Source organism: Ochotona princeps, chromosome Y, assembly GCF_030435755.1.
Source record: "Ochotona princeps isolate mOchPri1 chromosome Y, mOchPri1.hap1, whole genome shotgun sequence".
Lineage (NCBI taxonomy): Eukaryota > Metazoa > Chordata > Mammalia > Lagomorpha > Ochotonidae > Ochotona > Ochotona princeps.
Window position 1 is genome coordinate 1,416,825 of NC_080866.1, and position 22,672 is coordinate 1,439,496.

The following is a 22,672-nucleotide window of genomic DNA, read 5'->3' on the forward strand; positions in this document are numbered from 1 at the left end:
CCGAAGGAAGTTTACTGTTCTTCTGTTTCTGCAGACCGCTCAGGGCTCCTGGCTATCATTCCTATGACCTTGGATCCCGGGAGGAAAGATTTGGGCTTCTTCCATCCCGTGTGGAAGATTCAAATGGGAGTGGGTGACCTCAGAGTTCTCGGCCTCCGAGGGCACTCCAATTCCCCGTGGTCTCCTTGGCAGTTGGGATGTAGTCCTTGGTGCCCGTGCTGATAGTCCTTGGTGAGGATCCGAGAGTCTCCAGGGTTGGGATACAAGCCTCCTCCTGTCCCCCTGCTCCACTCTGAGTATGTTAGGATTTAAAAATGAATTCTGGGGGCCCGGCGGCGTGGCCTAGCGGCTGAAGTCCTCGCCTTGAACGCCCCGGGATCCCATATGGGCGCCGGTTCTAATCCCGGCAGCTCCACTTCCGCTCCAGCTCCCTGCTTGTGGCCTGGGAAAGCAGTCAAGGACGGCCCAAAGCATTGGGACCCTGCACCCGTGTGGGAGACCTGGAAGAAGGTTCCTGGTTCCTGGCTCCTGGCTTCTGATCAGCTCAGCTGTAGCCATTCTGGTCACTTGGGGAGTGTACCATCAGGCGGAAGATCTTCCTTTCTGTCTGTTTTCCTCTCTGTATATCCGCTTTTCCAAAAAAAAGTTAAATAAATCTTTTTTTAAAAAATGAATTGTGTAAGTCCACAGAATCTTTCTAAATTGGCTGGGTAAACTAAGTTGGAACACATTAGGTTTTAACAATCCAAACCACATTTTTTCCCAAAGTGCATTTTTATTTTACTTTGTTCACTTCCTTTTTCAAGGGCAAGTAAATATCATACAGATCCTTTTTTTTTTCATTTTATGATGCAATTCTATAGGTCATACACACTGCCAAAATATTACAACACACCAACACAGCTTGTCATTACATAGAAAAAGGGTGCGTTCATTTATAGGAGTTTATGTTTTCTTGTAGCGTACCTCTCAGATAATTAAGAGGCAGGTGATCACAGAACTTTCCCTTATTTGTTGATTTTATTTATTAAAACATCACAGACTTACTCTGCAGCAATCACTGCAGTATCCCAATGTAAACTGGTAAATTCAACAAGCTAACATGTTAGTTAGCTTGATTAGAATGATTTATACATATTTCTTTCTTCTCATGTGAAACATGTTGTTTACTTTGCTATGCCTTCAATTGTTTTTATTCCCTGAGTTAGGCCTTGTCTCCCTTCCAGTATTCTGTTTTTTATTCATTCAGAGTACTCTTAGTGTTTTGTTTTTACATTGAAGTGTTTCATTCATATATATATGTATTTCTGTTTCTGTATGTTTGACTGATAATTACATAATTTGTGATTATTCACATTAGAAAATCCAAACATAATATGCAATAGCTACATTTTCATAACATATTGCTATATCAGTTGCTTATTTTAATGTACGTTTATACATTTAATTTTAACCATATTAGACTATAATATATTCTAAAAACATATTTTATCTTTTCAGTCATTCCCTCCATGTAATAGTAGAACTCAGATTTTTTGTCAATAATGTTTCTATTACCTACCCTCTCAACATAAGAATGTCTTAATAAAATTCATTTAAGCTTTTTCCTTTGTCACATTGACAGGTATATTTCGATGTCATGTTAGTACATTCAGAATATTTGTACAATCATTCACATTTCTGTTACCCAAAAAGAAATCCCCCCATGCACGTTAAAGAATTGTTCCCTTGTACCAACTTTTAAAATTTTTATTTTTAATGTTCACATAGTTAACAAGGATGCAAACTCATGAACCATTGATTTCCTTTTGTTCTATAACAGGGAAAGAGAGCCAACCCTACCTTTAAGCTTTGCATCTAAAAACTACTTTTGTCATAATTTGAGTGCACTTATTTATAATATTGTATTAAACATAAAAATATAATATGTGCCCTTTCATGTCCAGCATTTTTGACTAAAGCTAATGTTTTCATATTTCACTTACATGGTGTTTAATTATGTGGGTGAATTATATGTTGTTTTCCCATTCACTTATTTGATGAAGATGTAGGTGGTATTCATTTTTCCTGATAGAGCCCCTGTAATATATTCTTTATAGCACATATAGAGTTTAAGTGAGTAGATTTCTTTTTGTACACATGGTAGTGCAATTGCTGGGATACAGAATTCTGCTTTTCACTTTTTGAAGAGCAGTAATATACTTCATCCCCTGTAGCATTCTAATTTTCTATTGGCAAATTAGAGAGGGTTACAATTTATATTAACACCAAAATCTTCTATCTTCCCATAATTTTTATTTTAACCCAAGTAAATAGTTTGAATTATGTCTCATGAATTTGATCCATTTTTCTTCCTGTCAAACATCTTGTCATGTATTTGTTGACCATTTGTGCTTTTCAAATATCTACTAAATTGGAAGAACAAGTCTTTTATTTGTGCATTTGTGTGAATCTAGAGCCCTACTAAAATAAAAATTCAGGAATATTTGTTTTATTTTTTTGATTGTCATTTCATATATTTATGTTAACCTTTAATGTATAAACTTCTAAATTTTGAAGACATATTTACCTGTTTTTTTTCTTTTCATTCTATTTCATTATTTCTTTTATCATGAAACCATCATTTTGTGGGTCATTCTCAACTTTTAAAACTCTGCTTCCAAACTGAAGCTTAATTTAGCAATACAAGTACTTGCTGTATCCACATTGATATGTGTTGCTTTTGGTATCCTCTGACTTTGTGGAACTCATTGGTCTTAATAGAATAGATGTGTAGTAGTTAACATATAGCCCGGCTACTTCACTCATGTTACTGTTGATTACATAAAAAGGGAAGCTGGTAGCAGTAGTTATAATAACCCCAAACTAGAAACAGCACATTTGATTTGTTTAAGTACTGACCAATTTAAACAAATAGGTATACACATATCATTACAAAAAAATAAAGGACTTCTCACACCTCTAACAATTTAAATATGCATAGTGTTATACTGATTGAAACATCATCAGAAAAGAAAAAAATAACAACAAAAAAAAGAAACATCATCACAAAAGGTTATGTACTGAATACTTGATCATTCCCTTTACATTCTATCATAGAGGAAAGCCAGGGTTAGATGTGACAGAAGCTGGAGATAGAGTGGTTTACAAACAAGTTTCAAAGATCCTTTTGCTATCTTAACTATGCTTACTTTGTTCTAAGGAATACAAATATAATAAAATTGTGTGTAACTAAGTATACTCAATCATAAGTACAAGACTCGAGAACTACGATTAAGATTGGGATTTGTTCTAAATACAGTATTTTAAAAGCTGGGTAGTTTGCTAGATGGTGCAGCTCAGAGAATGGAATAGGAGATATACTATTTCTGATAATTCGCTGATTTTTCATAAGATAAACCAAGAATAACCATAGATACTATTATCTGCATGTAGGCATGTCCATTCTGTAGTACTTTATGATCTATGCACTTCCCTCTGTATACCATGCCATTTCATGATTACTTATGTTACTTATTATAAACTAAATGCTATGCAAATTTTAATGTTGCTTACGGATTAATGATAAGAAAACTGTACCTATCCAGTGCACATGTTTCATTTTTAATGTGATTGACTCCAAGTATGAGAAGTTCATAGATACAGAAGCTCAACTACTCCTACTATGTGCAACTAAAACTTCTTCATTTGATTTCACGGTTATCACAGGTGTTTTAGAAAAAATTGAATTCAAAGCCTGGAAAAAGCAAAACCTGCAATCATAAATAAAATAAAAATTGAAAGAAGCAACTAAAGTCATCTTAGAAAACAGTATTTTGACTAGACATAAGAGAAAATAAAAAAGTTAAAATGTATAAAGTGGTTACAGGGTTGTCAATTCTGCAGTTATAAGATACTTACCAGGAATGGGTAAATCACACTTAACTTTGCTACCTTTTGGAAAAAGAAATGTCATGAAAGAAAAGGCAGATTGTTTCAACAAACACTGTGAAAAACAAACTTCTGATGCATTTAGTTATTCTGTTAAAAATACAGATGCTAATAGAATTAGAGCAATCAGCATACATGTGCTTACATATAAGTTAGCTTATATATACCTGTTTCCAGGTTGTATCCATTTAGAAAGTCTAGAAATAATGACCCAGTAACTTTGGACATACTTGACACTCACCTTATTTAGGTAAAAACTGATTAATATGTGAAAGGATTAGGAGGAACAGTGCACAGTACTCTCAGGAATGCGCAAAATACGTTTCTACTGTCAAAAGTAGAGAAACTGAATGTTAATCAACATTAGAAGAAATACTCCTCAAAAAAAGGGCAAAAAGTCAAAAACAAACAATCTTCACCATTGAAAGAGTAGGGATTGGAGATCAACAACGAAGTATAATTTTTACCATTTCTATTCAGTGTATTACTGGCAGTTATAATCAGAGCCCATTAAGCAAATGGGAAAAATAGACATCTGATCTGGAAAGCTTAAGTGGAATATCTGTTAACACATAACATGATCTTACATATGTGAAATAGTAAAGGCATATTCCTTGCCCCCGAATACACCTGTTTTGTGTTTTTTTGGTTTGTTTGTTTGTTTTGTATGAAGGATGTGTTTGTCTGGCATTCTGTTATACAGCTTTAAGCCATCATCTACAATGCCAGCATACCACATCATATGTGCTCAGGTTCAAGTCATGGATATTCCACTTGTAATCCAGCTGCTTACTAATGTACATGGCTAAACAGCAGAGAACGGTCCAAGCGCCTGGGCCCAGACCGATATGGGGAAACCTGGAAGAAGCTCCTGTGTAAGCACACAGCAGACATTTGATCCTCTAGATTTCTATGTGGATGCCATACTTCATTACTTACGTGCCATTTAATTTGCTGCTAAGTTATCTTGGGGAGCAAAGGAAGATCTGGGTCCTTATGAGCGTGCTACCCGTGTAACAGACTTTGGAAGCTTTTCACTGCTTGCTTTGGACTGGTCCAGTCCTGGCTGTTACAGCCATTTTGAGAGTGAAATCGGCAGATTTGAGCTTATTGTGTCTGTATATAATTGCCTCTCAAATAAATGTTTTTTCATAATATTTGCTAAGATGTCAGTACTTTCAGAGAGGTATGTTTTAACACAATTTTTATGAAAAACCTCAGTAAATTTTTGCAAATGCATAGAATCACTTTCTAAATTTTACGCGGAATCACAAGAGACCTGTAATATCATCCCTACGCCCCCCAAATACTAAGAAACTAAGCCAATTGCAACAAATGTAGAATGTTCCTGAGTAGTGTTAGATGCCAGAACCTGGTGCCACCGGAGGAAGAGTATCACCAAAACTAAACCTGTCAGAGATTTGTGCAAGTGATCCACTGAACTTCTTTGAGTTCCAGGCTCACATAAACCCCATAGCCTTGTCTAGACACGGGATGATTTTCTGATTTGGCAGTGTTTGAGAATAGGAAGTAGCCTTTGATACCAGATAAGGAAAGGGAAGCCCTAACAGAAAAAATCCAAACCTCAGAAACAGGAATAGAGCTAAAGCAGCTGAGGACAAAAATGTAGAAGCTAACGAAAAGGAGAGCAGTAAAAACAAAAGACAAAAAAATGTTTTTAATTAGATTATTTCACCTTAAGTCAGAAAAACAAAATGAAAATCACATTGAATATTGGTATAAGCTGAAGATGTAAAAGCTCTAAGACTCAGCTGAACCTTATGTTATGTATGACCATAAAACTTTAAAAAATGTCAAACTAGCAGGTAAATTTGAGAACTAGAGGACAAACCCAAGCATTTGGAATATTACAACAGACGGCGGAATATCCTTCAATTACCAGACAGTCCCCAGCTGGACAAATACAAATGAGGAGCTACCACATCAAGTGTTAAAGCCCAAGAAGGAAGAGAATCCGGACGAGAGTTGCAAAGAGGAAAGGCTGTTGATGTGAAAGTTCTATGGTTTAATTAGAAATGTAAAAAACAAACAAAAAAATCTTTTGTCACTTTTATGTATATTAGTTAACTATTACCTTTACATGTATTAGTTAACTGTTACCTAATAAGCCCACACATCTTGTGTTTTTAGTCACAGAATTGGTTACAATTAGTTCTACTAATTGGGTAAAATTAGTAATACCATTCTACAGATTGTGATAAACAGCTTGCAATCAAAGGAAAATTTCTACAGAAGCAAATAGAAATTAACCTGAGATGATATGTTAAGACATGTTGCTTGACATGCCCATGACTAGACACAATCTTGCAGGGCACCCACTGAAATATCACTTTTTTGGCATATGAATTCTTTATTTTGATAATGACCTGTTTCGATGTTTCAATATTTAAGCAATCATCCTTATGTCAGATTTTCAAATGAGTTCATATATAGATTAACTTAAGCATTTAATTTTTCTGCTGAAGTTCTTTTTTTATTTTAAGCAATCACATTTATAGTTGCATCAAGAATAATTAAATACTTAGGAATAATCCTAACCAAGGACATAGGGATTTTAACAGCATTCACTCTTTATGAAATACCACTGTAACAGCTGTTAAAATGGTGTGAATGAGGAAAGTTTTACAGCTACCGTAGAAAAACAGGTTAACATTTCCTGAAAAGATTAAAAATCAAAACTTGACTTAATAGTAGTATAGCCTTAAAGAATGGCAAGCAGCGTTTGTGTTAAGTGTAGGCATTTAAAATAGCTAAAATGGAAACAACGCAACAGATGAATGGATAAACCATCAAATGTTTTTCAGCCTGAAATTCTTTCTCTCACTCCCTCCCTCAGCATCAGCCCTCATTTTATATACACACAGTTGGGATTAAACTTTAAATTCATTTAGATAGCATAAAATTATTGTCACACCAACAAGTTATGGTAACTTCTACCATATAAAATCATTTCTACTACGAACTTTACTTTTTTGTGCAAGTCTGTACACAGTGCATATTTTATTTCATTTTTTGAGGTAATATCTCACTTTGTACTATCTTTTCTGGTAGTACATGATGTATGTGTATTCTAAGGCTATGTTATATATCTTCATTTATTTCTCAGACTTTGGGGTGAACCTGTTAATCTCCGTGAACAACATGATGCTTTAGAGTTTTTTAATTCTTTGGTGGACAGTTTGGATGAAGCATTAAAAGCTTTAGGCCATCCTGCTATACTAAGTGAAGTCCTGGGAGGCTCCTTTGCTGATCAGAAGATTTGCCAAGGCTGCCCACATAGGTAAATGTTAATATTTAATTGTTTTAAGTCTATGCTTTTGATTAATATTTTCAGAGAATAGGATAAAGGAATATATTTAATTATATTTTTAGTGTATGCTTTCATCTTTTCAGAAAATAGCATAACTAAAATTAATATTATTAGACTTACAGCAAAATAGAATGGGGCTACTCTCCAAGTGGCTTTGGGCCAACCTTGACTGCTTTTCACAAGGTCATAAGCATGGAGCTGGATGGAAAGTGGAGCGCAGGGAATAAAACTGCTGCCCATGTGGGATCCTGGTGCATGCAAGGCAAGGACTTTAGGTTACTAGGCTAATGTGCCAGACTCATTTCTCATTCATTTGAAATGCCTTGGCTAATTCTTGGGGTATGTTACATAAAGCAATCTATCAAGAGTAAATAAGGGGACAACTTTGCAGTAGACAGGTTAAGCCTTTACCTACAATAGTGACATCGCATATCAGAATGTTTGTTAACATACTTTCCCTCCAGCTGTGCTAATTCCCTGGGAAATCCATATAGGGAACCTTGATAGAGTGCCTGGATCCTGACAAAAACCTGGTCCAGCAACCAGGTGTTTCAGCCTTTGGAGAGTGAAGCAACACATGGAAGATATACTAAAAAGGAAATCTAAGAAAAAGAAATTATCTATTAAGATGATTAGTAAATAAATAACTCAATTATATTGGCCCAGAAAAGACAGTTTCTACTTGCTTTGTGGAAGCTTTATTTTGAAGCTTAGCCTTTTTTTATTTATATAATATTTACTTTTTATTTATGTAAAGCTTAATGTGCAAAAATGCATTAAGAGAATGTTTTCTACAATCAGTCATTATATAAACACTGGACATAAATAAGTAAGTGGAAATAATTTGGGATAAAAAGTAATATTGCTTAACAAGTAATGTTTATCGAGTTATATCATTGTTTTTTAATCTATATTTTTTGTCATGTTAGAATACCACTGTTTTTAAGATTTGTTTGTTCGTTTAAAACACAAACTTTAAGAGTGATTGTATCTGTTGGTTCACTTCCTAAGTGGCCAAATGGCTGGAGCTCTTAGTCCAAAGCCAGAATCCAGCAGGATCTCTTCCAGGATCTACCATCTAGGAGGCGAGGGTGGGAACAAGGAGTTGGCCATCTTCTGCTGCTGCTCAGATGCATTAAAAGGGAGCTAGATTGCAGCTGTGGCATTTTATGGGATGCCAGCATCCCATGAAGCCACTTTACTTTATGTTTTATTATTGTTTTATGTATTTGAAATATTTTCAGAAAGAAAGAGACATACAGAGAGATCTTTTCACCTTAAATTGTAGGGGCCAGTCTCCCAAGTGTTAACACCACTGCTTAGCTTGTTTCTAAGGGGTAACAGCATGCGCAATCTTGGCCTGATACATTTAGCCCTGGCTTGACCACAGGTTCCTGCTTCCCTTCTTCCCCTTTTTCCAGATGCCCCCAGGGGACGGAGGGGTCTTAGGAGTTGCTTGAGCTTTGGAAAAATACTGGGAGGAACCAGAGAATATAAAAGGCAGGCTAGAGTTCAATAAAGCGTCATTCTCTTTGCACAAGTGACCAAGTGCGTGTTGTCTTCTTTGTAACCCTAGTCCCTCCGCTCGACTTGGGGTACACGGTGACGCGCGCTTTGCCGACACTAAATGGCTGTAACAATCAGAGATAGGCTGGTTTGAAGTCAGGACTCTGGAAATTGTTCCAGGTCTCCCATATGGGTAAGAGGGTCTCAAGGACTTAGACCACCCTCCTGTTTTACCAGGCCTTTAGCAGGGAACTGGATAGGAAGTTCAAAACCAGTGTCATTATGGGTTGTGGGCACTGTAGGCAGCCTTATGCCACAGTGCTTTTCTACCCATTCATTCTTAACTAAAGAAAGATACTTATTATTCGCTTATTTTAGCCTGCTTTGGGCCTGTCTAAAAACCTTTTTTTCATCAAGTAGTATACAGTAAAAAGCGTTTGGCATTTTTTGATCACCAAGTTGCTTATGCTTTGGTCTCTTTTGAAAAGTAATGGTTTATTATACTAAGTAAAATTTACCCAGAGATCTCAGAAGCACTTGTATCATTAGGTAATAGGAAGATTACTTGAGTTCCATACCTGTTACAGTTCATTACTGTTTAGAATATATTTTCCTATAGTCTTTAACTGATATATTTTCTTTAAGATATCTTTTTTTTCCTTTGTGAGTTAGTTTATGATTTCATTCCAGCTGGCTGAATATGTAATATGTAAGTGAATTTATTTATATGGTTTTTCTTGACTTAGTTTTTATGTGTAAGGTTTTTCCTATTAGTATTCCACTAATGCTTCACATCTGACAGCATTTCGCCAAATATGCAAAAATATGCAAGAAAAAGGTTGAATAGATTTGATGGTTTAAGAATTGTAAGCTCTTCTTTTCATTTACTAATTTATAGCATATGTCATCAGAAATTATATATATTAGTAAGCAAATATATATATAATCAAAATAAAGAACCCTAAATCATTCTTGCATTAAAAACATAATAAATGCTGAAAATATACATTTTTATCACATTCACAACTAAAGGCAACATACAGAAGCCTTAAGAATAAACTTTTAATTGTATCTTAAATAATTTCTTTAAGATACGAGTGTGAAGAATCTTTTACGACTTTGAATGTAGACATCAGGAATCACCAAAATCTTCTGGATTCTTTGGAGCAGTATATCAAAGGAGATTTATTAGAAGGTGCAAATGCATATTGTTGTGAAAAATGTGATAAAAAGGTATGTGTTAAACAGGGGTATTTTTCTTAAAGATTTATTTTTATTTGACAGGCATATTTAGAGAGAGAAGGAAAGACAAACATGTTCCATTCCCTCGTTCACTCCCTAGGTGGCCACAATGTCCAGAGCTGAGCCGATCCAAAGACAGGAACCAGGAGCCTCTTCCAGGTCTCCCACACGGGTGCAGGGTCCCAAGGCTTTGGGCCGTCCTCCACTGCTTTCCCAGGCCACAAGCAGGGAGCTGGATGGGAAGTGGAGCTGCCGATTAGAACCAGAGATTATATGGGGTGCTGGTGCTTTACTAGGGGAGGATTAGCCAACGAATCATTGTACTGGCCTCATGCATTTTAGGTTTTAAAAAAATAATCACTTAATAGCACTAGAAAGCAGCAAACTAGTTCATGCTCCTCTCAAAATTACTATCTGAGTTGTCTCTACTTTATTGTAATGATAACCAAAAGGATAGTCAACCTAACAACTGGCTTAGTTTAGTGATTTGTTTAATGATTTGTCAGGAAATAAGTATACTGCTGGGGTTTGTAAAGTTTGCATCTTTGCTCTAAAATAAATTGCTACCTCACTTCTAAAATTGGAAACACTATTGAAAGCATTCTTCCTAATTTTTTATGAATGAGTATCACACTTAAAATCTAAGAAGTTTGCTAATTATATATTGTTGTAGGTTGATTTTTAAGCAGTCAACTAATTTTATATTATCTCTGGGCATTTAGTTTGTGAGGTGAACAAACTGCAAGGGTTTGAAGTCAGTATACAATATAAATAAACTTTCTTGGTTCACTACTCTCCAAGTTGCTTTTACTTTTTAACCTAAACACTTGCTATATTGGCATGTGGAAGGCTTAGTGACTGCCACATAAGGCTCTGCAGATTTTTCTGACACTCTTAATTTATATCTTTTAAATTAAAGTAGGAGCTAGTGTTTATCACAGGACGTTGAAGATTAATATAGATTCAGCACCTACTGTAATTACCTAGTATCTGACACAAATGTTAGCCTTCTTATTAAAAGGCTTAAATTTTTTCAGTTTACTTACAGCCAGTTCTATTTATGTATAAAGTTACATATCAAAGAGCTATTGTTCTTTTGTTTTGTTTTGTTTTGTTTTGTCAAGATATATTTATTTTTTTATTTTATTTAATTACATGGTATTATGTGACACAGTTTCATAGCTACTGGGATACCCCCACCCCTCCCCACACCCATCAGCAGAGGATTGGATAAGAAAGCTATGGTTCATCTACTCCATGGAATACTACTCAGCTATTAAAAAAAACAAAATGCAGTTCTTTGTGGCCAAATGGGCCAAACTGGAAACCATAATGCTAAGGGAAATGAGCCAATCCCAAAAGGTTAAATACCACATGTTTGCCTTGATTTAAGATGATATGATGTTATGTATAACATGTTATGTTTTGAATGTTATATGTTGTGTATAAACTAAAATTGAAGTATAGGTGAGGTGGTCACAGAAGGTGGCTGGGAACCCGCATTTACTTTTAACATATTGGTTACTCATTACTATGTCAATTAATTCCATAATAATGTGAATTTTTGCTGATGGTATGTTGGAGCTTTTAATTGATCGGGATGATACTCTGCTGGCTCTGTCTTCAGACCAGAGAGGGTATACCTAAGAAACCGTTGAACTTGATTGGACAATAAGATGCTGGACTCTGTGTTTGGTTTATGCTTGCAATGGGGGAATCTCAGCTGAGCTTGAAAGAGCTATTGTTGTTAAGCTGGTGCCTTGCCCATGACTCCAGCATCACGTAAGGATGCCTGCTCAAGCCAGGCTGTTCCCATTCAAATTTAGCTACTGGTAAAGTGCCAGGAAAGAGTAGAAAATTATCCCAATCATTGTGCCCCTGCACTCATGCGGGAAACCCAAGTGGAATATCCACCCGTGGACTTTGGCTTTTCCTAGCCTGAACATTGAGTCAACCTGTGGATGGAAATTTTGTTTCCCTCTTTTCTTTCCCTTTTCTGTAACTCTGCCTTTTAAGTGAATAATTTAAAAAAAAAAGTAGACTGGGATGATATTCTACCAGCTCTGACTTTGGACCAGAAATGGTCTCCCCAAGAAACTGTTCAACCCATCCGGACAATAAGTAGCTGGACTCCATGCTTAATATATGTTTGCAAGGAAAGAATCTTGATTGAATTTGAACTGTAATACTGCATCAATAGGAGGAATCCACCGGGGGAGGGGAGGGGGAGGGGTGGGGGGATTCCCAGAGCCTATGAAACTGTCACACAATGCAAAATAATTAATAAAAAAGAAAGTAAACATCAAATAAAATGACATTCAGGATTTTGGGGGCCAAATGGACCCAAACATTCAATAGCGCTCTCTGTGTATAAAACTGGTTGTTGCAATTTGCAAAAATGAAAGGCTACTTGTGTGGTTCTAATTTTGGTAACCATTTTTTTTTAATAATGATTACATGGTTGATCGTGGTGGGAAGGATCAGAGTTTAGGGGAACTTGTGGAAATTCATTGCTTCCCAATTTTCTATTTGTTCTTTTTGTTCCTGGAGTAAGGGGAGAAACAATGGGAAATACCACTTACAACTCTGCAATGTTCCAGTACCCAGTACCCAGGGATGAGAAACTGCCACCTCATATCAACCCAGAGTTTCAATGTGCACATATTCCGAGGGTTCTGTCCAAGTGGTTTAGATAGTTCTGAAATGCTGCCGATTTCACCAATCCAAGGATGATGTCACACTCTCAATGTCTATTGGTTCTATCCACCGAGATTTTGTTTTGGTCTTGCTAACCATTGTTTAAAAGTCTGTTACAATGAAATTACTGTAGTGCTGTTATTAAGCTTTAAGTGAATCTAAATTGGTTGAAAACATTATATTTTTTAAATTTTATTTGGATTACAAGATAACATGCATGTGCATTTTGCCTACTACAGGTTGACACAGTAAAGCGCTTGCTAATTAAAAAATTACCTGCTGTGCTTGCTATCCAACTGAAAAGATTTGACTATGATTGGGAAAAACAATGCGCAATCAAATTCAATGATTATTTTGAATTTCCACGTGAGCTAGACATGGAACCTTACACAGTTGCAGGTGTTGCAAAACTAGAAGGAGATAATATGAGTCCAGAGAGTCAGTTGATTAAACAGAATGAGCAGTTTGAAAATCAGACAGTAAGAAGCACAAAATACAGACTGGTGGGTGTGCTGGTACACAGTGGTCAAGCAAGTGGTGGACATTATTATTCATACATCATTCAAAGAAATAATAAAGACATGCAGAAAGAACACTGGTATAAATTTGATGATGGAGATGTAACGGAATGCAAAATGGATGATGATGAAGAAATGAAAAGTCAGTGTTTTGGTGGAGAATACATGGGAGAAGCACCTGATCATATGATGAAATGTATGTCATATAGGAGACAGAAAAGATGGTGGAATGCATATATACTTTTTTATGAAAGAATGGACACAATAGGTGAAGATACAGAGATGATAAGATATATATCACATCTGACTATTACAAGACCCCATCAGATAATTATGTCGCCAGCTATTGAGAGGAATGTACGGAAGCAAAATGTGCAGTTCATGCATAATCAAATGCAATATAGTTTAGAGTATTTTCAGTTTGTGAAAAAGCTGCTTACATGTAACAGTGTTTACTTAAATCCTGGTCCAGGTGAGTTTCTGGAATTTGCTTATTGATAAAGTATTGTTTTACATGTAGGTTCTGAGTAGATATCAAAATCTGTTTTACAGCTGTTTCTTCAATTTGCATCTTTTTGTTGAATTATGATTCAAGGTTCGTGTAATGAGTCACCACTTTTTTTTCACTGTTCTGGGCTAGCAGCCTGCTCCTGGTTCTAATTGGTTTTTTTTTTTAAAGATTTATTTATTTTATTACAAAGTCAGATATACAGAGAGGAGGAGAGACAGAGAGGAAGATCTTCCGTCCGATGATTCACTCCCCAAGTGAGCCGCAACAGCCAGTGCTGCGCTGATCGAAAGCTGGGAGCCAGGAATCTCTTCCGGGTCTCCCACACGGGTACAGGGTCCCAAAGCATTGGGCCGTCCTCGACTGCTTTCCCAGGCCACAAGCAGGGAGCTGGATGGGAAGTGGAGCTGCCGGGATTAGAACCGGCGCCCATATGGGATCCTGGCACGTTCAAGGTGAGGACTTTAGCTGCTAGGCCACGCCGCCGGGCCCGGTTCTAATTGCTTTAAAGTAAACAATTTAAGGCATTTGTTCATTTGAACAGCAGCCTTAATACTTAGATAGAAGAGCTTTGATTTGTTGTATTTTTTTCAATAAAAGCTTCCATTTTATAGCTGACTTAGTAGGTTGTTAATATTCACTGTGCGAGCCCAGTGTGGTAGCCTGGTGGCTAACTCCTTACCTCACAAGTGGCAAAATCCCATATGGGTGCCAGTTTGTGTCCCAGCTGCTCTACTTCCCATCCAGCTCCCTGCTGTAGCCTGCGAAAGCAGTCAAGGACAGTCCAAACTGGACTGGGAAAGTCCAAACCCTGAACCCACTTGGAGGACCTAGAAGAAGCTCCTGGCTTCGAATTGGCTCACCTCAGCTGTTGCAGCCACTCGGACAGAAGACCTTTCACTATGTCTCGCCTTCTCTGTAAACCTGACTTTCCAGTAAGAATAAGTAAAGTTTACATAAATATACACACACACATATATCCACTATGCTTACTTTGAACTAACTAAAGATTTACTGGATTCTTATTTACTTAAAGGGTTTGTGAAGCAGATCTTTCTAAAAAACGGTTGCAACAACCAGACCTGGGCCAGTCCAAACACTTCAGTCATCTTCCGCTCTATTCCCGGGTGTATAAGCAGGAAGTTGGTTCAGAAATTGAAACTGGCACTGCAACATGGGCTGACAGTATTGGAAGTAGCAGCTTTATCTGCTGTGCCATAACACTATCCCAGATTTTATTTGATAGGAAATTTGAAAATAAATTATGTTGGTACTTCTCTTTCAAAGGACAAGATCACCTGTTACCTGAAGCAGAAGAAATCACTATGATTAGCATTCAGCTTGCCGCTAGATTCCTGTTTACCACTGGATTTCACACCAAGAAGATTGTCCGAGGACCTGCCAGTGACTGGTACATGGCTCTGGATTTGATTTGTGTTGTCTTTATAGTTAGTTTTGACGGTTTATTATACAACATGATTTGTTTTTCTATCATTTTAAATTTCAGAAATCCAGTTAAATGCTCATATTAGTATTAAACACAAAAATCCTGCTACAATCAAACTACTAAATTCAACATGACCAAATTTAGACATCTAACTTTGTGAAAGTATTAGCTTTTAGTAAATTCATATGAGATTTAAAAGTTAAAAATTTGTTACAATGATATGCCATAAGTTACTGTTAACTGAATTCAGATGACATATTACATATCTTGGCTTAACAGCTAAGTCTTATTTATATTTGGAGATGTTACTCTACTTTGAAAAAATTACCAAAAGTTTCACAGGCAGCTTACATATTCTCATTTCACTCATTTTGTTACTGAAACAGAGGGCTTGTCATTCATTAGATATTTCTGCTAGAAGCAATCATAAGCCTTCATTGTTAGGACATCCTTATTGTTTGTCTTGAAATGTCTATTCCCTAAAGTAATGAAAACCAGTAGATTGATACAAAGTGATATTGAATTAGTATTTCTGTTGCAGGTGTAATGTCCTGTGCATTCTCCTCCGTCACAGCAAGAATGTACGTTTTTGGTTTGTGCATAACATACTTTTCAGTGTGTCAAATCGTTTCTCTGAATATCTTTTGGAGTGCCCTAGTGCAGAAGTCAGGAGCACGTTTGCAAAGCTTATAGTATTTATTGCACATTTTTCCTTGCAAGATGGTTATTGTCCTTCGACCTTTGCATCTCCAGGACCTTGTAGTCAGGTAATTATGTAGTTTCCTATTAGATATTAAATATCTAGAAATAAATTTTGTATTTTACAAGTTCGGATAAACTAACATATGGTCTTGTACCATTAAAATCCGTATGAAAATGTGTACTTTATTATAGGTAATTTGATACTTCACCTTATACCTAAGTAGATTTTTTTCCTTGATTTTAATGTATTGAAGCTTAACTTTAACCCTTTGTTGAATAACTTTAATACAGAGAATCTTGTAGATTTTTACAGTTGCAATAGCTGCAAGGATATACAATGAAGTTTGTCACAATTCCTTGTTCTCTTTTAAAAAGAAAAAGCACTTGTTTCTTGCCATTTTGATAAGCACAATAAAAGAATTTTAAAATATATTTTATAAAAATTTATTTATTTTTCTTGGAAAGTTAGATTTACAGATGGAGGAAAGATGGAAAAACAGATCTTCCTTCTGAGGGTTCACTCCCCAAGTGGCCACAATGACCAGAGCTGAACTGATCCAAAACCAGGAGCTAGAAGCTTCCTCTTTCAGGTCTCACACACAGGTGCAGGGTTCCACGACTGACCCATCAACCACTGCTCTTTCAGGCCACAAGCAGGGAAGCTGGATGGGAAATGGAATAGCTGGAACATGGACTAGTGTCCTTATGGGATTACAACACTGCAAGATGGAAGATTAGCTATTTGAACCACAATACTGGTGCCCTAAGACTTTTTTGTGTAAAAAGAATTACGCTGTTTCTGTTTGGTATTGTTAGCAAAATAATGAATATTTTACTCCTACAGGAATGTTGTAACTTGAGTTTGAGTGATCATTTACTAAGAGCAGTACTAAATCTCCTAAGAAGGGAAGTTTCAGAAAATGGACATCATTTACAGCAGTATTTCAATTTGTTTGTGATGTATGCCAATCTAGGTAAGGAATTACATAATTCTGTTAATTTATAGTTATAAATTAAATGATGGAAACCAGTGTGATCAGGTGATGAGATAATTTGCTCTAAAATTGAAACATATTCCATAGTCATATTAAAGCATACTAAAAATTTTTTGTTTTAACTTTTTAGTGCTGCTTCTCATCTTGAACTGTAATTTAAATAGCTATATTTTTTTCTGACAATATTTAAAGTAAAACTCTGTTTCTCATTCAGGTTTTTATTTCCTCAGTGCTACTTACTAAAAGTATCTCAAATAATTATGGTTCTGACCAGTTTCAGAATTTATTTGTAAAGGTATTTTTAAAGAAACTGAACTTAAATTATTAATACTGTTATGTATTAATGATCAATTAATCATCAATAATTATGAAATTAATAGTACTAATAAATTAAAAATTACTGTGCATCTAAATCTTAATGTTAATGTACATGGATAACATTTGCAAAACTTTGCTCTTAAAAATGTGTAATAAACATGATATAATTTTCAGTACTGTCAACAGATCCTTCTTAGAGCAATCCAATATTTCTCACATTACTTGTTAAAATCTTTTCCAAAGAGACTTCATCATGTGTTCCTAAAATATGCTAATGCCATTTTGTGTTTTGATAGTGTTTAAAATTTTGCTTACTGCTGCCTAGACTGCAGAGATTCAAAGTCTTGTATAAAACATGAAGTCACTTTTTCTTAAAGAAATGGAATACCATTTGATGGATATATAAGTGATTTCAGTGGTTTATTTTGCAAAGGAAATAAAACTTCACATTTTGTGAAACGTGTCACGTCAATTATGCAAAAATGCTAATTTGCTGCCTTTTCATCTAAGGTCTCAATAATGAACACAGGCTTAATTGATTCAGACATTTGGCAGTTTTGTGCAAACTTTTCAAAAAGCATAAAGGGTCCAGAGCAATAGCCTAGTGGCTAAATCTTCACCTTGCATGCCGGGATTCCATATGGGAGCCATTCATCTCCCAGCTGCTCCACTTCCCATCCAGCTCCCTGCTTGTGGCCTGGGAAAGCAGTGGAGGATGGCCCAAAGCCTTGGGACCCTGCGCCTGCATGGGAGACCCAGAAGAGCTCCTGGCTCCTGGCTTCAGATCAGCTCAGCTTCAGCTGTTGCAGCCACTTGGGGAATAAATTAACCAATGACAGATCTTTCTCTCTGCAAATCTGACTTTCAATAACAAAAAGTAAATATTTTTAAATTAAAAATTACCATACACATTTTTATGAAGTTTCCCATGTAAATTTGGTAATCAACTATTAATATGCTCATCTTTTCCCAGAAAAAAAATTCTACAGTTTCTCCTTTTTCATTTCTAACATTTCTCTTCAGCATGACTGTAACTGAGAGTAATATCAGGTTTCAGGATTTTTTGGATTTTAGAAAGGTAAAACAATGCATTTGCTTGTAATACTTTTATGTAATGGTGCTAATATGTCAGCACCCTACAACCATAGATGTTAATATTTATGTAATGAAAAAGGAATGTTTAGCTACAAAGAACTACAAATCAAACCTTAACAGCCTCAGTTAAAAGAATGACAAACTACATGAGAAAATGAGTTGTGACATCAAATTAAGAAAGATCTTTTAGGGGCCTATCACAGTAGCCTAAAGGATAAACTCCTCGCCTTGCATGTGCCAGGATCCCATATCGACACCAATTCTTTTTTTTTTTTTTGACTTTTTTTTATTAATTATTATGCATTATGTGACAGTTTCATAGGCTCTGGGACAGTTGGAGACACCAGTTCTAATCCTGGAGGCCCCACATACCATCCAGCTCCCTCGTTGCAGCTTGGGAAAGAACTGGGAGAATAGCCCAAAGCTGTGGGACCATTCACCCACATGCATGGGAGGCTGTGGGCTCTGGCTTCAATAGATATAAAAATGAAATAAACCTTAAAAAAGTAAAAAAGGAGAATCAAGGTGGTAGAATAGGGTAAGGACACGTTTAAATGGACAGAGAAACATTTAATCAGGATGAAGCAGAGGGCACATTCCAGGAAATAGGAGAGGACAGAACAACAGCAGAAGGGTACCTGGAGACTGACAGACACAGGAAAGCAGCGGACACAACGGTGTGGTGTTGCAGTGACTGATACCCCAGCGGCATTCAGCTAACGGCGATCTGAACTCCACCAGCAGCCGGAGCTCCACCAGCAACCAGGGACTTTCACTGGGAGCTTAGGAGGTGAACCCAGACAAAGAACTGCCCGTCCTGCTGGTCTGTTTGATTTGACCAGGAGCAGAGACAGAGCAGCAGATCCCAGATGGGCAGTGCGAGAACAGGGTGGATTTCACAGCCCAGTCAGCCCCCTAGAGCCGAACTGGGAGCCTTTTGGCTTAAGGAGGCAAATGCAAGGGAAAGGACTGAGCATACGCTGAGCTGGGAGTGAACTCACTTTTGACTCAATGAACTGCATCAGCGTGGCATTCTACAGGTTCCACCCAAGACAGGTCTGAGTAGCCCACAGACCTGATGGCCAGCAGATCAACAACTCGAGTAGTGGTACGTCAGGCACCATTTTGTACACTGTGGCAAAAGCTTAAGGACTGCAGGGGACAACAGTGAACTGCAAACGTGCTGAGCTCGCAAGAACTCACTGAGTTCCGTGAATTGCAGGAAAGTAATATCGACCTTGGCTTCATAGGGGTCAAAATAGGTCCGTGTGGCACCCAGACCTAACGTCCAACAGGTTCCGGCAAGATCAGCACCACCAACAACCTAGCTATATACGACACCTGGTGTCTCCCTAATCCTGGGACCTGCTCCAACTGGAAGTGGGAGAAAGGTTGCAGAGACAACGGTGCAGCCTCAGCACGGTATCACAGGAGGTGGAGAGTGGTGAGCCAAGAGCTGGGGCTGTGGAGACCACGGTGGAAATCTGACATAAGAACCCAGACCTGGAACTCGTTGGAGGTTGTGGCACAATAGGCTGCAAGCAAACAGTTGTGTACCAACTGCAGTAAGTAAAATCAAACTGCAGACCTGTGGGTGACACAGCTCAGAAACCTGCCCCAGGGAGAAGACTCTGCTAACCAGAAGTACAAAGACCAACAGCAAAAGAAGAGACAGAGGCACAATGAATATTACTGAAAACTCCCCTGTAAAGGAGCAAAACCCTATGCCAACCTCAGAGTTAACCGCGGAAGACATTGACAAAATGGGGGATACAGAATTCAAAACACTTATTATAAAGCTTCTTATCAACAATGAGAAGCACATAATACATGAGTTCAAGAAATTCAAGGAATTTGTCACACAGGAAATGAGTCAGACGAAAGCTGCTATATCAGAAATGAAGAATACAGTGGCACAAATTAAAAGTACAGTGGAGGGGCCCGGCGGCGTGGCCTAGCGGCTAAAGTCCTTGCCTTGAACGTACTAGGACACCATGTGGACACTGGTTCTAATCCCAGCAGCTCCACTTCCCATCCCTCTCCCTGCCTGTGTCCTGGGAAAGCAGTCGAGGACGGCCCAAAGCCTTGGGACCCTGCACCCGCGTGGGAGACCTGGAAGAGGTTCCTGGCTCCTGGCATCGGATCGGCGCAGCACCGGCCCGTTGCGGCTCACTTGGGGAGTGAGTCGTCGGACGGAAGATCTTCCTCTCTGTCTCTCCGCCTCTCTGTATATCTGACTTTGTAATAAAAATAAATCTTTTTAAAAAAAATGAATGCAACTTTGCTAATTGCATAGCACTATTCTTTCTTAACCTTCTTGCCCTTCTTTTCTCCATTCTTTTTATAGGCATGGCAGAAAAGACCATCTGAAGTTGAGTGCACCTGGTATTTTTATGCACTATTCCAAATTTATACTTTCTTCTCCTTACAGGCCTGGCAGAAAAGACACAGCTTTTGAAGTTGAGTGTACCTGCTACTTTTATGCTTGTTTCTTTAGATGAAGGGCCAGGTCCTCCAATCAAGTATCAGTATGCTGAATTAGGCAAGTTATATTCAGTGGTGTCTCAGTTAATCCGTTGCTGCAGTGTTTCATCAAGAATGCAATCTTGAATCAACGGTAAAGTAGAATGTTTCATGTTTCTAATTTTTCAGTAATGAGAGTCATATAATACCTTACCCATAGTAATTCTAAAGACATTAAAATGAAAAAACCAAAATATTTTATAAAATCTAGAATATTTCATCTTAACATAAAATAAATATTATTATAAACATTTTTATATGTTGTCTCCAGTTTTAGTATTTATATTTTGCATTTTATCATCTTAGAATATCTAGTGATTTAGTAAATTTTTATTGTATTAAGGAAATATAATTTCAAATAGCATTGGGACGAATATGTATTGGCATTTCATTGATGAAAAATCTGTTGTAGGTAATCCTCCTCTTCCTAATCCTTTTGGCGACGCTAATTTATCACAACCCATAATGCCAATTCAGCAAAATGTGGCAGACATTTTATTTGTGAGAACGAGTTATGTAAAGAAAATTATTGAAGACTGTAGTAATTCTGAGGAGACCATCAAATTACTTTGTTTTTGCTGCTGGGAGAATCCTCAGTTCTCATCTACTGTCCTCAGTGAACTTCTCTGGCAGGTTAAAGTAAAATAAACATTTATAAGTCTTTTTTTTTTTTTTCAGTATTTCTTCCAGTAAGTAAATTAATGTTTTACCTATTTTTAGGTTACATATTCATATACATGTGAGCTTTGGCCCTGTTTGGATCTACTTCTGCAAATTTTACTGATTGAAGATTCCTGGCAGACTCACAGGTAGGTACTCCTTGTTATCAATATTATTTTAGTTTCTCAGTTTCTTGAAAGTAACTGTCAGGGGCCAAAAATATTCTCACCTTTTTAGCTCTTTTTAATGGTTTATATTAATATATATAATATATATTATATTGTAATTATAAATTATTCATGTTATATATTATATTAAAATTTTGTATTAACATATTCCTATGTGATATTATGTATTAATATATATGGAATAGTAGATTACAATTTTATTTCCATACTTTTTAAAATTCCTACTGCAATTTCTTATCTATTGTTAGTTTTTCCTTGCATTTAATGTTTTTATTTTACATTTGAAAGAAAACTAGCATACATTGGCTTTGCGTAAGTATTTAATTATATAGTGTTAAATATGTTTTACAATTAATTACAGTAGAAAATATTTAGTAATTTATAAATAATCTTTAGCCTATACATTCTGATATATGAGAAATCATTACTAATTTTTTTTTGTATTTAAATTGTCCTGCTTACAGTCCTGTAAACATATTCCAGCATTGGTCTACAATAAAATTCCGTTTGAAAATAATGGCATAAAATTTACTGTCCAGCTCATCTGATGTCCTTACTTTTTTGCAATATGATCTCAGCATACATTTATGTTAGGAAAATATGTAAATATTTTCATATTCTGCTCTCCGTTAGACATTACAGTAAACAAAGGAAAAACCTGAATATGCAATTAAGGTTTCAACATAGCAGTGTTTAGAGGTTGACATTGTGGAATTAATAAGTAATTTATCTCCTATAATACCATCTTCCTATATGGGCACCAGTTCCTGTGCTAGCTTCTCTTCTGCTTCTGATCCAGACCACTAGCTGTCCATCATCAATTACTTGGTACACGGAGCCTATAGTAACACATGTGGACTGCAGACTGCTGGTCAATAGCTACCGCATTATTAGTGGCCACCAGACTTCTTATATACCAAGGGTCACATAGGATAAAGGAGGAGGTATTGAGCTTGTCTAAGGAACCCATCAATTGTTTCTATACCCTTGTCTGGAGCTCTTCTGTTTTGTA

General features: G+C 36.7%; 1 protein-coding gene across 1 annotated transcript; it reads left to right on the forward strand.

The window, feature by feature from the left end:
- The first annotated feature begins 5,096 nt into the window (after nucleotides 1–5,096).
- On the forward strand, nucleotides 5,097–21,625 carry LOC131478688 (probable ubiquitin carboxyl-terminal hydrolase FAF-X). The gene is given in 10 exon segments (XM_058659275.1): nucleotides 5,097–5,116; nucleotides 7,058–7,231; nucleotides 9,859–10,000; nucleotides 12,946–13,696; nucleotides 15,020–15,143; nucleotides 15,721–15,946; nucleotides 16,726–16,855; nucleotides 20,721–20,906; nucleotides 21,225–21,445; nucleotides 21,533–21,625. Coding segments are annotated over 10 exon segments (2,067 nt in total).
- The last annotated feature ends 1,047 nt before the right edge of the window (nucleotides 21,626–22,672 follow it).